We start from the raw sequence: 13,036 nt of genomic DNA on the forward strand, positions 1-13,036 counted from the left end.
AACCCATACCTTTGATCAATTATTATTTGAATATCCTCACTCACAAACAAACATAGATACATCAAATACAGATATAACATGATTTAATGACTTAAATAATTTCTCTAACGGTGTGTTGCTGAGTTCATAGGTTCATGGGAAACGTAGTTTTAGTATAAAGGGTCTTGTTAGCAGACATGGAGTCAGGACAGAAGACGGTCCAAGAGGAGGCCGTGGTTGAGATCAGACTCTGCTGATGTGCCTTGTGTCCTCACAGGTGGTAAACGTACAGACGCTCAACACACACATGTGCATTCTTGTCAGAACATGCCAGTGAAGCCGAGGTTAGGCTGGAATTTCACTGCTTACATCTTACATCTCAGAAGTTTCCTGCTTTTTGTTTCACACCCACCACATCTTGAGCTAAAATTAGGATCAAAAGTTTACGCCACAGTGACCGAGTCAGATTCCATCTCAGTGATTAAACCTGTTTTCCTCCCGTCCTTCCTCAAACAAGTTTTCACTCGTAACCGTCACTCCTGATCGCACTGAACCGGGAAACGCTCACAAGGCAGCTGGGTGTGGACGTAACTGAACTCTCGGTCAAAATAAAAATAAATCTGACATAACACATCTGAAAGAACAGCCGTTAAACACGGCCGGTGAGGTAATCTGAGGAAGAAGAACAGCTGCTGATAACCGGATCAATACTTCAAAGTTTATTTCACTCCTGAACTTTGTCTTTTGACTCAAACAGGTGAAGGTAGGAACTCGTTCTCACTTCTGATTTACCTGCAAACTTTGATCATTCTTGTGTCTGAAGACAAATCTACATGATTGTTAATGACATTTTTATTGGTTTATCATTATTGATCAAAAACACAGCGATGATGGTTCGTTTTCTTCATCAATCAAACTTTGGTGTTTTTATTTCCTGGAATGAAGCTGTCGTCTGCAGCATTAAAGTCAGACTGCTGTTTCCTGTAGGGCCTTTCAAAATAAAGCGTGGTTCCTGGAGGAAGTGGTTTGCTGCTTGTGTAACTGTTGTGTGATGAGGCTGTGAAGGAGGAGGACACGTGTCTCTGCAGGACAGTTTCACCTCTGAGCTTCTTCACATTTACAGGAACCAGACACACGTAGAGGCCCAGTCTCTTTCTGCTTGGTCAAGATTTTCAACTTCCTGTTTCTGCAGTAAAACTCTGTTGTTCACAGAATTTAATGTTTTAATCTTAGAAACAGAAAATGAGAAAAGGCGCTGAGAGAAAGCTTCATAGCAGCTCGGATCAGCAGATACGGCTGTATCAGTAACTTCCTCCACCTCCCACTGGTTTCTGACTGCATTCAAGTGACATAAACCCTAAAGAGAGGATCAAACCAGTGCAGGATCAGCTGATCTCTGTCCAGCACCAGTGATGTGTGTTTCCTCTGCAGATGAAGGTGTGTGTGTGAGCTGATGTGGACGTGAATTCAGCAGAATGGACCAGTGTGAGGACAGAGAGGAGGGAGTCCCTCCCTCTAAAACCTCTCTGTGTGGAGAACATGAGAGTCGGAGCAAAGCTCAGAGGTGAGATGAGCATCTCTAACTGTCCATGACTCTTCTGCATGTCAGAGCTCAAGACTCACATCACCAAACCTCATTATTACAGGAATCAACCTGGACCTGGACCTGGACCTGGCCCTGGTTCTGGACCTGGACCTGGACCTGGACCCAGCTGTGTGTCCTTGAAGAGTGACAACTCAAAGGACGAGTTTATTGACTTCAAAGGAGAGCAACATTCTGCTGTGAAGAGGTAAGTGTATACAAAAGCTGCCAAAGAATGCTTTTTAAATAGACTGAATATTTTTATCTGTATAACTTCATTAAAATATTTACATTTTAAACATTTATTTTCTATCAGGGTCCATCAGAAAAGAGACTCCCTTGAACATGAGCCCAGCTGTTTGTCCTTGAAGAGTGACCACTCAAAGGGCTGGTTATTTGACTTTAAAGGAGACCAACAGTCTTCTTCAGAGAGGTGAGATGTATTTAAACACATTAAATGTATTTAAATCAGTCCTCATGTTAGGAAATGTCAACATGTTTCTTCCTGAGTCATTGTAGTCCTGGACCCCTGTGGTCCTCCATCACCTGATGGTGATCTGAGCTTCCTCCTCATAGATCTTCATCTCCTGTCAGGAGATTTTTCCTCTGGTTGACACATCTGGGGGTCTCACCTTCCAGAGGACTGATCCTGATGATGATCCAGAGTTCCTCAGCTGCTTCATGTCTCCATCAGTTGTCCATGTTCCTGATCTTGTTGTAACTTTTCACTGAGGTCACATGTACGTTCTCAGTGGATCAGCAGGACTAGTAAACCTTCAGCACCACAGCCAGTCCTCTGATGGACTGTCCTCATCCAAACAGGACTTCATGGACCTTCAGCTGGTGTTTGTCTCTGTGAGGATAGACATGATGTGAGCTAATTCTTCCTGGTTCCTCCACAGAGTGGACCAGCAAAGCTCAGAGCCTCCCAGCGGTCCGTCTGTCCAGCAGCATCAGACACAGCTGGACTCCATCTTTCTGGTCTGTACATGAACAACAACTGCTTCCCCATCTGTTCTGTTGATGTTTGTCTCCATGCTGGTCTCTGGAGACCAGTGGACTGTCAGTCCGTCCAACATGGGTCTGATGTTTGTCTCCATGCTGGTCTCTGGAGACCAGTGTACTGTCAGTCTGTCCAACATGGTCTGATGTTTGTCTCCATGCTGGTCTCTGGAGACCAGTGGACTGTCAGTCTGTGGGTCTGATGTTCGTCTCTGTGGTTTCAGTCTGATTGTGTCCTTCATGTGGACTTCTCTTCCAGCTGCTGGAGGACAACATTGTCATGTTTGTGAAGAACGAGCTGAAGAAGATCCAGAGGGGTCTGAGTCCAGATTACCCAGAATCCCTAGAGCATCTGTTGCAGGGTGAGGAAGAAGAGCAGAGGAGCAGCGATGCGTTTGTGAAGATCACAGTGAACTTCCTGAGGAGAATGAAGCAGGAGGAGCTGGCCGAGCATCTGCAGAGCAGTAAGATGATTTCTCTGAACATTTAAGCTGCTGGATAAATGACCCAGAATGCCTCAGGAGATTAACAACATTCACAGATCAGCCACACCATTAAACCCACTGAAAGATGAAGGGGGGGAACTCTGCTCATCTTGTTCCAACAATGTTCTGCTGGAATCAGATCTGCATTCTTAATCCACATGAAGGTTATTTTGACCGTTGACCACTAGCTAAACATTTCTGCAGACCAGTCGACCCCACATGGTCTTAGCACCCCCTACAGTAGCACCGTCCCTGTACAGGACAGCAGTGGACCTCAATAAACATGTTTAACCGACCAACACCACAAGATAACTGGAAGATTTTAGTCCTGGTTTTCCTCTTTCTGGAATCCTGCTGAACCCCAGATTGTCTTGATGGTTCTACAGATTATTGGATCAGATCATCTTCCGGTGTTTTCAAATCTTAAACCTGGAAAATCCACGTCACAGACACCGCAACAATAACAAGAACACAAAAACCCACAAACCCACAACCCACCAGGGGCCTCATTTATAAAAGAGTGCGTAGGATTCATACTAAAAGTGCACGTAAAGCCAAAAGCCGAAAATGGCGGCCACAAAAAAAATGTTGGATTTATAAAACCGCGTGCACGCACACTTGCACGCAATGTTCGCTTTATAAATCATAGTCCAGCTGGAAGGTTGCGCAGCTGAATTTGCCTCATACCCCGCCCTCTACACGCCCACTTTTTACCATGAAGGGGCAATACAAAGTAGTATTTGCATATGAATGAGCCTGCTGAGCATGCGCAGTGGCTTCCTGCAGCCTGTTTGTGCGTCCGGATGAATGAGACGCATGATGAGATGTGTCGAGCCACCGTGCCACTAAATTTCACGGAGACTGAGAACGAGATGTTGTGGATGAGGTGGAGGACAGGAAAACAACATTATTTGGTGGTCACAGTAAAATTAGAAAAAGTATATAAATAGTATAAAATAAAGCGAGTGAATGGCAGCACGCCGTTGCTGCGCTAAACGCCGTGAGTGCCCCGGCGCAACAGGGAGGACATGTCCCCCCCACTTTTCAAAATCATGTTTTTGTCCCCCCACTTTTCACAGTTTAAAAACTAACGGTAGGCTCAGCCTGTAATTGCAAATCATCAAGACACCCTGTGCGAAGGCGATGCGAGAACGGCCCGGCAGCCCCGCTCCCCCTCCCCTCTCCTCCTCTCCCCTCAGTGCTCAAGGCTGATTTATGGTTCCGCGTCACACCAACGCAGAGCCTACGGCGTAGGTGCGTGTAGCCGCGTACCCTACGGCGTAGGCTCTGCGTCGTTTTAACGCGGAACCATAATTTAGGCTTACACCCGCACGTAAAGGTTTCACGGGTGCGTAAAACTCATTATATAAATAAAGAAATCTGTGTCCCTTTACGCTCTACGGAGCCCCTCATTTGTTCTGTCCTCAGTCACTCTACGGTTGTCGCGGTGGGTGAAGAGGAGGTTCCCGGCGTGTCCTGCACCGCGGCTGCAGCAGCAGCAGAGAGTCCTGACTGACGCTGTGCTTCAAACACAGAGGGACACGATCAGCACTATTATATTATAAGTCTGATATATGTTGTGATATGTGATGACATTATTAAGAGTATGACATGAATCTGGCTTCATTTCACCACCTCACAGCCTGCGTTGCCAGTTCCCCATATCTTAAGTAAGTTCCTACGGGAGGGTCGGGGTTGGCGTAGAGATACGCATATTTTTCAGTTAGTTTTTTTTTTTTAAATCCCAACCTTTGCGTAGAAGGTGGCTTGCGCATCTTTCAAGCCCTGTTTTCTGCGCAAGCAAGCTTTATAAATGAGGCCCCAGGGCTGTACTGCTAACATCCTGGTACTAGAAACTCCAGGACCTCCAGATGTTCTTGTCACTTCCACGTCCTGAATGTTCACAGGTGTTTTGGTGGTAAAAGTGATTCTACTCAATAATGGACAGATCATCGTAACGTTAGAGTCGATCAGTGTCGGTTCACATTCTGATTCTTTAGGAGAATTTATTTGAACTTTATAAAACACTAATTTGTTTCTTTTTTCCACTTTTTATTAAGGTTCTGTAGCTGCAGTTTGTAAAAAGCGGCTGAAGTCTAAGCTGAAGAAGAAGTGCCAGTGTGTGTTTGAGGGGATTGTTAAAGCAGGAAACCCAACCCTTCTGAAGCAGATCTACACAGAGCTCTACATCACAGAGGGAGGGACTGGAGAGGTCAACGATGAACATGAAGTCAGACAGATTGAAGCAGCATCCAGGAAACCAGACAGAGCAGAAACAACCATCAGACAGGAAGACATCTTTAAACTCCCACCTGGAAGAGATGAACCAATCAGAACGGTGATGACGAAGGGAGTGGCCGGCATCGGGAAAACAGTCCTAACACAGAAGTTCACTCTGGACTGGGCTGAAGGCAGAACCAACCAGGACATCCAGTTCCTGCTTCCATTCACCTTCAGAGAGCTGAATGTGCTGAAAGAGAGAAAGTTCAGCTTGGTGGAACTTGTTCATCACTTCTTTACTGAAATCAGAGAAATGTGCAGCTTTGAAGAGTTCCAGGTCGTGTTCATCTTTGACGGTTTGGATGAGAGTCGACTTCCTCTGGACTTCCACAGCAATGGGGTCCTGACTGATGTTACAGAGTCCACCTCAGTGGATGTGCTGCTGACAAACCTCATCAGAGGAAACCTGCTTCCTTCTGCTCATCTCTGGATCACCACACGACCTGCAGCAGCCAATCAGATACCTCCTGAGTGTGTCTCCATGGTGACAGAGGTCAGAGGGTTCACTAACCCACAGAAGGAGGATTACTTCAGGAAGAGGTTCAGAGAAGAGGAGCAGACCAGCAGGATCATCTCCCACATCAAGACATCACGGAGCCTCCACATCATGTGCCACATCCCAGTGTTCTGCTGGATCACTGCTACGGTTCTGGAGAAAGTCCTGGAAACCAGAGAGGGAGGGGAGCTGCCCAAGACTCTGACTGAGATGTACATCCACTTCCTGGTGGTCCAGGCCAAACTGAAGAAGGTCAAGTATGATGGAGGAGCTGAGACGGATCCTCACTGGAGTCCAGAGAGCAGGAAGATGGTGGAGTCTCTGGGAAAACTGGCTTTTGAGCAGCTGCAGAAAGGAAACCTGATCTTCTATGAACCAGACCTGAGAGAGTGTGGCATCGATGTCAGAGAGGCTTCAGTGTACTCAGGAGTGTTCACCCAGATCTTTAGAGAGGAGAGCAGTCTGTACCAGGACCAGGTCTTCTGCTTCATCCATCTGAGTGTTCAGGAGTTTCTGGCTGCTCTTCATGTCCATCGTACCTTCATGAAGTCTGGAGTCAACATGTTGGAGGAACAAAGAAACACCTCCAGGTGGTTTAAAAAAAGAGCAGAAACTGACCTGTATCAGAGTGCTGTGGACAAGGCCTTACAGAGTACAAACGGACACCTGGACTTGTTCCTCCGCTTCCTCCTGGGTCTCAAACTGGAGACCAATCAGACTCTCCTACGAGGTCTGCTGAAACCAAAACAAAGAAGATCACAGAACAACCAGGAAACAGTTAAATACATCAAGGAGAAGATCAGTGAGGATCTGTCTGCAGAGAAAAGCATCAACCTGTTCCACTGTCTGAATGAACTGAACGATGGTTCTCTGGTGGAGGAGATCCAACGGTCCCTGAGGTCAGGACGTCTCTCCACAGATGAACTGTCTCCTGCTCAGTGGTCGGCTCTGGTCTTCATCTTACTGTCATCAGAAGATCTGGAGGTGTTTGACCTGAAGAAATACTCAGCTTCAGAGGAGGTTCTACGGAGGCTGCTGCCGGTGGTCAAATCCTCCAAGAAAGTTGTGTAAGGACGAACACGGACACATCTGTTTTAGTTACAATCACATGTGTTCTTGGAGGAAACCAGTCAAATTCACTGTTCAACTTAGTTCAGGTTCATGAGGGACCAGTTCTCCTCAATGATTCATCTCAGGAAACTTTACATGCAGAGAAGAGAAATGCAGCTTTGATCAAGGCTGTAGTGCAGCAATCTATATTGATCAATAGTTGAATTGATCGATATTCATTTACATTCTATGATTCAATCATTTGTTGAATTAAATAATCAATGTTTAAATTACATGATTATTTCTCTTTAATCTCCTCTGCAGGTTGAGTGACTGTAACCTCTCAGAGGACATCTGTGCAGATCTGTCCTCAGTTCTCAGCTCTCAGTCCTCCAGTCTGACAGAACTGGACCTGAGTAACAACCACCTGCAGGATTCAGGACTGAAGAAGCTGTGTCCTGGACTGGAGAGTCCACACTGTCACCTGGAGTCTCTCAGGTCAGAATCCACCAAGTGTTCAACTGTGGGCCGTTGGAACTGTTTGTTTGGTTGTTTTGTTAGATCCCCATTAGCTGCTGACCTTTCACAGCAGTTTCTCTGGGGTTTCATCAGAATCATCGGCTGAACTACAACATTATCATTAATTAAAATAGATAAACATAATGCTCACATCTAAGAGGCAACAGACACTAGAACACCTGCTCAAAGTACAAAAATAACATTATAATCAGCACAATGGCATTAGGACTCTACATTCCCTCTGTTTAAACTCAGGAATTACATTTTCTCATCACACTCTCAAACAATATATTAAGAAAAAAACAATCAATAGCTCACTTCTCAATGGTGCATTTTATTCTCCCTGAGTAAACAGAAATTACTTGAGCTTCTTCTTAAAGTTTACCATATTATAATCTCCAATCCAAACGTCTGGTAATTAATCCTCGGCTCCATCACTCTGGGATTCATTGTCTTCTGTTTAAAGTTACTTCTACATGGAGGCAACAGAAAAGCAACTGCAGAGTTTGTGTTTTCTTGTTCATGAAATGTTAAACAAATAAACTTTCCTAAATAACCTCATGATCTCTCTTTAATCTCCTCTGCAGGTTGAGTGACTGTAACCTCTCAGAGTACATCTGTCCAGATCTGTCCTCAGTTCTCAGCTCTCAGTCCTCCAGTCTGACAGAACTGGACCTGAGTAACAACGACCTGCAGGATTCAGGACTGAAGAAGCTGTGTTCTGGACTGGAGAGTCCACACTGTCACCTGGAGTCTCTCGGGTCAGAATCCACCAAGTGTTCAACTGTTGACCGTTAGAAATGTTTGGTTGTTTTGTTAGATCCCCGTTAGCTGCTGACCTTTCACCGCAGTTTCTCTCTGGTCTCATCAGAATCATCAGCTGAATTACAACATTATCACTAATTAAAATACATAAACATAATACTCACAGCTCAGAGACAACAGACACCTGCTCAAAGTACAAAAATAACAACATTATAATCAGCACAATGGCATTGTTGTGCCACACAGGTTAGCTTGGCTGTCCAGTTATCGAAGGGTTATTAATAATTTTATTCAAGAATTATTAATAATTAATAAAGTCGACTATTTATCAAATTGAATGACCAATATGATAAATAAAATCCTCGGGGCACCACCCTGGGCCTTAATCCAGGAAAATTATAACTTTTAACAGCAGAAAATCAGTCTCAAAATAGGGATTATCCACCAGAACACAGTAAGAGCTGTTATTACTGGTGAATAATGTTGAAGGCGTGCAGTTCGAGCACTGGCTCTGTTCAAACAATCAGTTGTGACCAAAATTGTATGAAACAACACACAAACTCATTAAAAATCAATCAGAATTTATTTACATACGGGTATCAAAGCATAAATACCCGAATAAATCCTGATGGCGCACTACATTATTGTAAAACCATTAACCAGAAAACATCAATAGAAATAAAACGAAACTTAAATGCATGGAATAAAAAAGAAATCAAAGCAATAATAAAGATGATAAAGAACATCTACAGTTCAAACATTTAAGGATGGCGGGGCTTCTGTGGTATTTAAAGATGGCGGAGTCCTCTTTGGGCCACGTGTGATCAGACCAGATGGCAGACGCAGCATTTAAAATGTGCCTACGGCAGAAAACAACGACTACCAAATAATCAACACGATAATGATAACAATGATGATGGTGTATGCAGTAATCTCAGTTCAGAACACAGATTTAGCTCTGAAACGCTCCAAGTTACTGATAACTAGGGATCACGACTTCACACTCAGTTCTGAACCGCTCTTAAGTCCTACTGATCACTGCTCACGACTTCACGTCTCCTCGGGATCCGGATCAGGTGCCTGCGGGCTTTGTCGACTGCGGGTCGCAGTCCTGCTGGGGAATTTCCCAGTTAATCTCTCGCGTCCCGTCCCTTCCCCTGAAACGGATTAGACAGCGGCGGGCCGCCTTGTGCCGGGCCGTGCTTCCGGACCAACGGAGGCTCTCACGCATTCCTAGGCGCGGCGGGGGAGCCGGTCATTCGTTACCGTGCGTCCCTGCTCGCCGGTCGCCGACGCGGGGCCGTCCGGGCCCCGGGAAAGCTCACAACCGGGCGAGACGCCGGCCGTCCGCCCAGGAAACCGTCCGATTCCTGCGCGGTCAGCAGACAGGGGCTCGGACGGGGAAGGGGGCTTCAGTCGGAGCGTTCAGTCGCAGCGGTGTCCCAATCTGATGGCCGGGAGCGCGTGGGCGTCGTGAACTCGGATCTGTAAAACTCAAACAACACAGAGTTTAGTGGGAGCCGGAGGAATCCTCCGGGGATCGCGGCTCCGTGGACCATAGGTCCAACGGGCGGGCCCGATCCGATGCGGGCCTTACGCCCCCCCCCAGCCGGGGGGGGGAGAAAAGGAGATGGGATCTTGGCCCGGAGCCAAAGATCCAGCTCCGATGAAAGGTGGTGTGGAAGAGAGAGAAAAAGGAGCAGCGGTGGCGTTTTGATCCTACGCGCCCTGCGGTGACTTCATCAGTGCCTCGTTTGCGATTGGATGCGCGCCGCTTGTAGGCGCCACCCCCCCCACGCAAGGCATGCTGGGGGTTGTAGTTCATTGCAAGGCGGCCATTTTAGGAGGCACATTACAGCCAATTTTCGGCTGAGCAGTTTCAAAGTTGAATATACACATTCACCAAATGTTCATACATTTATAAGTTCAGAGTTCACATGAGCATATGGGCGTGGCCCAACAGCATTATGACTCTACATTCCATCTTCTTAAACTCAGGAATTACATTTTCTCATCACACTCTCAAACAAGATATTTAGAAAGAACTAATCAATATCTCACGTCTCAACGGTGCATTTTATTCCCCCTGAGTAAACAGAAATTACTTGAGCTTCTCCTTAAAGTTTACCATATTATAATCTCCAATCCAAACGTCTGGTAATTAATTCCTCGCCTCCATCACTCTGGGATTCATTGTCTTCTGTTTAAAGTTACTTCTACATGGAGGCAACAGAAAAGCAACTGCCGAGTTTGAGTTTTCTTGTTCAACAAAAAAACTTTCCTGAATAACCTCATGATCTCTCTTTAATCTCCTCTACAGGTTGAGTGACTGTAACCTCTCAGAGGACATCTGTGTAGATCTGTCCTCAGTTCTCAGCTCTCAGTCCTCCAGGCTGACAGAACTGGACCTGAGTAACAATGACCTGCAGGATTCAGGACTGAAGAAGCTGTGTCCTGGACTGGAGAGTCCACACTGCCACCTGGAGTCTCTCAGGTGAGAATCCATCAAGTGTTCAACTGTTGACCGTTAGAACTGTTTGGTTGTTTTGTTAGATCCTCGTTAGCTGCTGACCTTTCACAGCAGTTTCTCTCTGGTCTCATCAGAATCATCAGCTGAATTACAACATTATCATTAATTAAAATACATAAACATGCAACCCAGTCTCACAGGAAAACGTGGTAGAGGCTACGTTGGTCCACATTGCAAAACGTGGCAATGTTACGATTTGCCCTCCTAAAATGTGAGATGTGAACGCGTTCCGTGGTCCATTCATTTTAATAGGTTTCGTTAGGTTTCGTTTCTGTCACGTGACTTTCAAGTTTTCGGCTGTGGAGGAAAAATAAAATTGCTGCCATTTCTTTGATTCTCGGTTTAAATTGCAATATTTTAAGATAGTTTCGCCATGAAAAGCAGATTTTATCATATTCATAGCCAGAAATATATATTGAAATTTCATAATATTTGTGTGTCTGTTTACCTCACGTCGAGACCGGCAACTTTTTTTTTTTTTTTTTAACTTACTCCTCTTCCGTGGTTCTCTCGCGGTAAAAACTTCTTCTTATAATTACGCGCGGCCCATTCTGACACCATGTGTTGTCTGTCTTAATATATATGTATATAGCAGACGAGGCGTGTATCTGGTCTCATCAAGACGTTTATTCCCAGGCCGTTATAATCAACGACTGGCTGTCATGGCAACAACAACAACTGACGCTTTCAGCTGGCGCTCTGCAGAAGCTACTGCGCATGTGCTAAGCACCTAGGGCATGCTGGGTAATGGAGTTCCTACACAGTAATCCATACAACACAGAAACCAAGTGGCTTATATGCTATTTTAATTACTTTTAATATTAGGTAGTTGTGTGAACTGTTAAGATATTTGTGTAATTTTGTGTAACTGTAGATGATATTATTTCAACATAGAACAACATAAAACTGCTTTTAGTGTCCCCAGCGTCACACATTTCTTCTTTGAATTTCAGCACCCCCGTGTTTTTGTGAGACAACCTGGAAATTATTGCTCGCTCCAAAAAAAAGCATGTTGTTTTTTTATTATTCCTTTTATTTGACAAGGCAATAACTAAATTAATTAATTTTATGCTGCGTAAATGCAACCTATAAATAATTATCCATACATTTATGTTCCTTAGAATATATTGGACACTGGACAATGTAAACCTTTTTTTTGGTAATGAATTATCTCTGGCTTGACAGCTCGCCAGATCGTTTAGTGTATGTGGTGGTTTTATTTTGGAGGGGTGCAGCGTAAGCAATAATATTAAGACATTTTTTTTAAATTAATTGTCATCATTTCACTTATGTTTACAGAGTAATTAATTGGGCAGCGAAGCCTCTGTTTTTATATAGGTTTATCGAGTTGTTAATAAAGTAAAAAAAAAAAAAACAGATTTAAAAGGCCCAGCCCCCAGCTTGAAAAGCTGCCAAGCACCCTGATCTCACAAAGATCCGTGAAATGCCCACGACCTCTCACCACTATTTTCCGTGGTATATACACGGAAAATGGTATAATTCCCTGTGAGCACCACGGATATTGTACCATGCAAAGTCAATGGGATCCGTTGTCGTGATAAACACGAATTATGACATTATTATTTATATATTATTCTTTGTTATAGTGGCTAAATTATGAGTTTTTGTCGCGCAAGGTACTGTTTGTTACTGTCAGTTTGTAAAAGCATGTTTTTAACGCTGTAGGCACAGGAGGTTTGTTATGTATAGGTTTGCCTATGAAGCCTATTTCGTGTCTATTTTTGCAAAGTTCACTAACGCTTTGAGCTAGGAGGCTGAAATTCTAGACTCTGTATCAAGAGGTGACTCCCATCCACTGTGCCGAGTTTCAGATCTGTGTGACCTTCGGAAGTGTCAAAGGTCACCACGTGTTTTGCTTTTCGGGCCTGCAAAGCCTATTTCGTGTCTATTTTTGCACACTTCACTAACGCTTTGAGCTAGGAGGCCGAAATTCTAGACTCTGTATCAGGAGGTGACTCTCATCCACTCTGCCGAGGTCCAGACCCGTGCGACCTTCGGAAGTGCCAAAGGTCACCGTGTGTGGTGCCTTTTTCTGGCCTTTTTTGTGTGTTTTTTGAATAATTCACTAATGCTTTGAGCTGGGAGGCTGATTTTTGACTATGTTGCAATGCAGAAGGCCCTTTGCTAGGATCTTTTGGTCCCGTGGCTGTACGACTTCCACAGAGCTAGTTGGCATTGCAGAGGGTTCACAGAGTTGAGACTTGGCAAGCCCAATCAAGGCCCCATATGGAGGCCAAACAAAATATGAAAAATTCAGACTTGTTACAACCCGGCTCGCAGGGGAAAGGGAAGCAACACAAAAACCCAGTTGGTAAAAGGTAAGGTAG

At 44.8% G+C, this 13,036-nt stretch overlaps 1 protein-coding gene across 1 annotated transcript in view; it reads left to right on the top strand.

The window, feature by feature from the left end:
* The first annotated feature begins 633 nt into the window (after window positions 1-633).
* LOC133419733 (NACHT, LRR and PYD domains-containing protein 3-like) overlaps window positions 634-13,036 on the top strand; it is a 59,277-nt gene continuing 46,874 nt past the window's right edge. Inside the window, exons 1-10 of the mRNA XM_061709137.1 lie at window positions 634-742; window positions 1,411-1,543; window positions 1,626-1,769; window positions 1,878-1,994; window positions 2,464-2,542; window positions 2,823-3,027; window positions 5,109-6,891; window positions 7,199-7,372; window positions 7,981-8,154; window positions 10,479-10,652. Of these exons, the coding sequence (XP_061565121.1) occupies window positions 1,455-1,543; window positions 1,626-1,769; window positions 1,878-1,994; window positions 2,464-2,542; window positions 2,823-3,027; window positions 5,109-6,891; window positions 7,199-7,372; window positions 7,981-8,154; window positions 10,479-10,652 (2,939 nt within the window). The 5' untranslated portion in view covers window positions 634-742; window positions 1,411-1,454. The remainder of the gene's footprint in view (window positions 743-1,410; window positions 1,544-1,625; window positions 1,770-1,877; window positions 1,995-2,463; window positions 2,543-2,822; window positions 3,028-5,108; window positions 6,892-7,198; window positions 7,373-7,980; window positions 8,155-10,478; window positions 10,653-13,036) is intronic.

The sequence above is a fragment of the Cololabis saira genome, chromosome 19, assembly GCF_033807715.1.
Source record: "Cololabis saira isolate AMF1-May2022 chromosome 19, fColSai1.1, whole genome shotgun sequence".
NCBI lineage: Eukaryota > Metazoa > Chordata > Actinopteri > Beloniformes > Belonidae > Cololabis > Cololabis saira.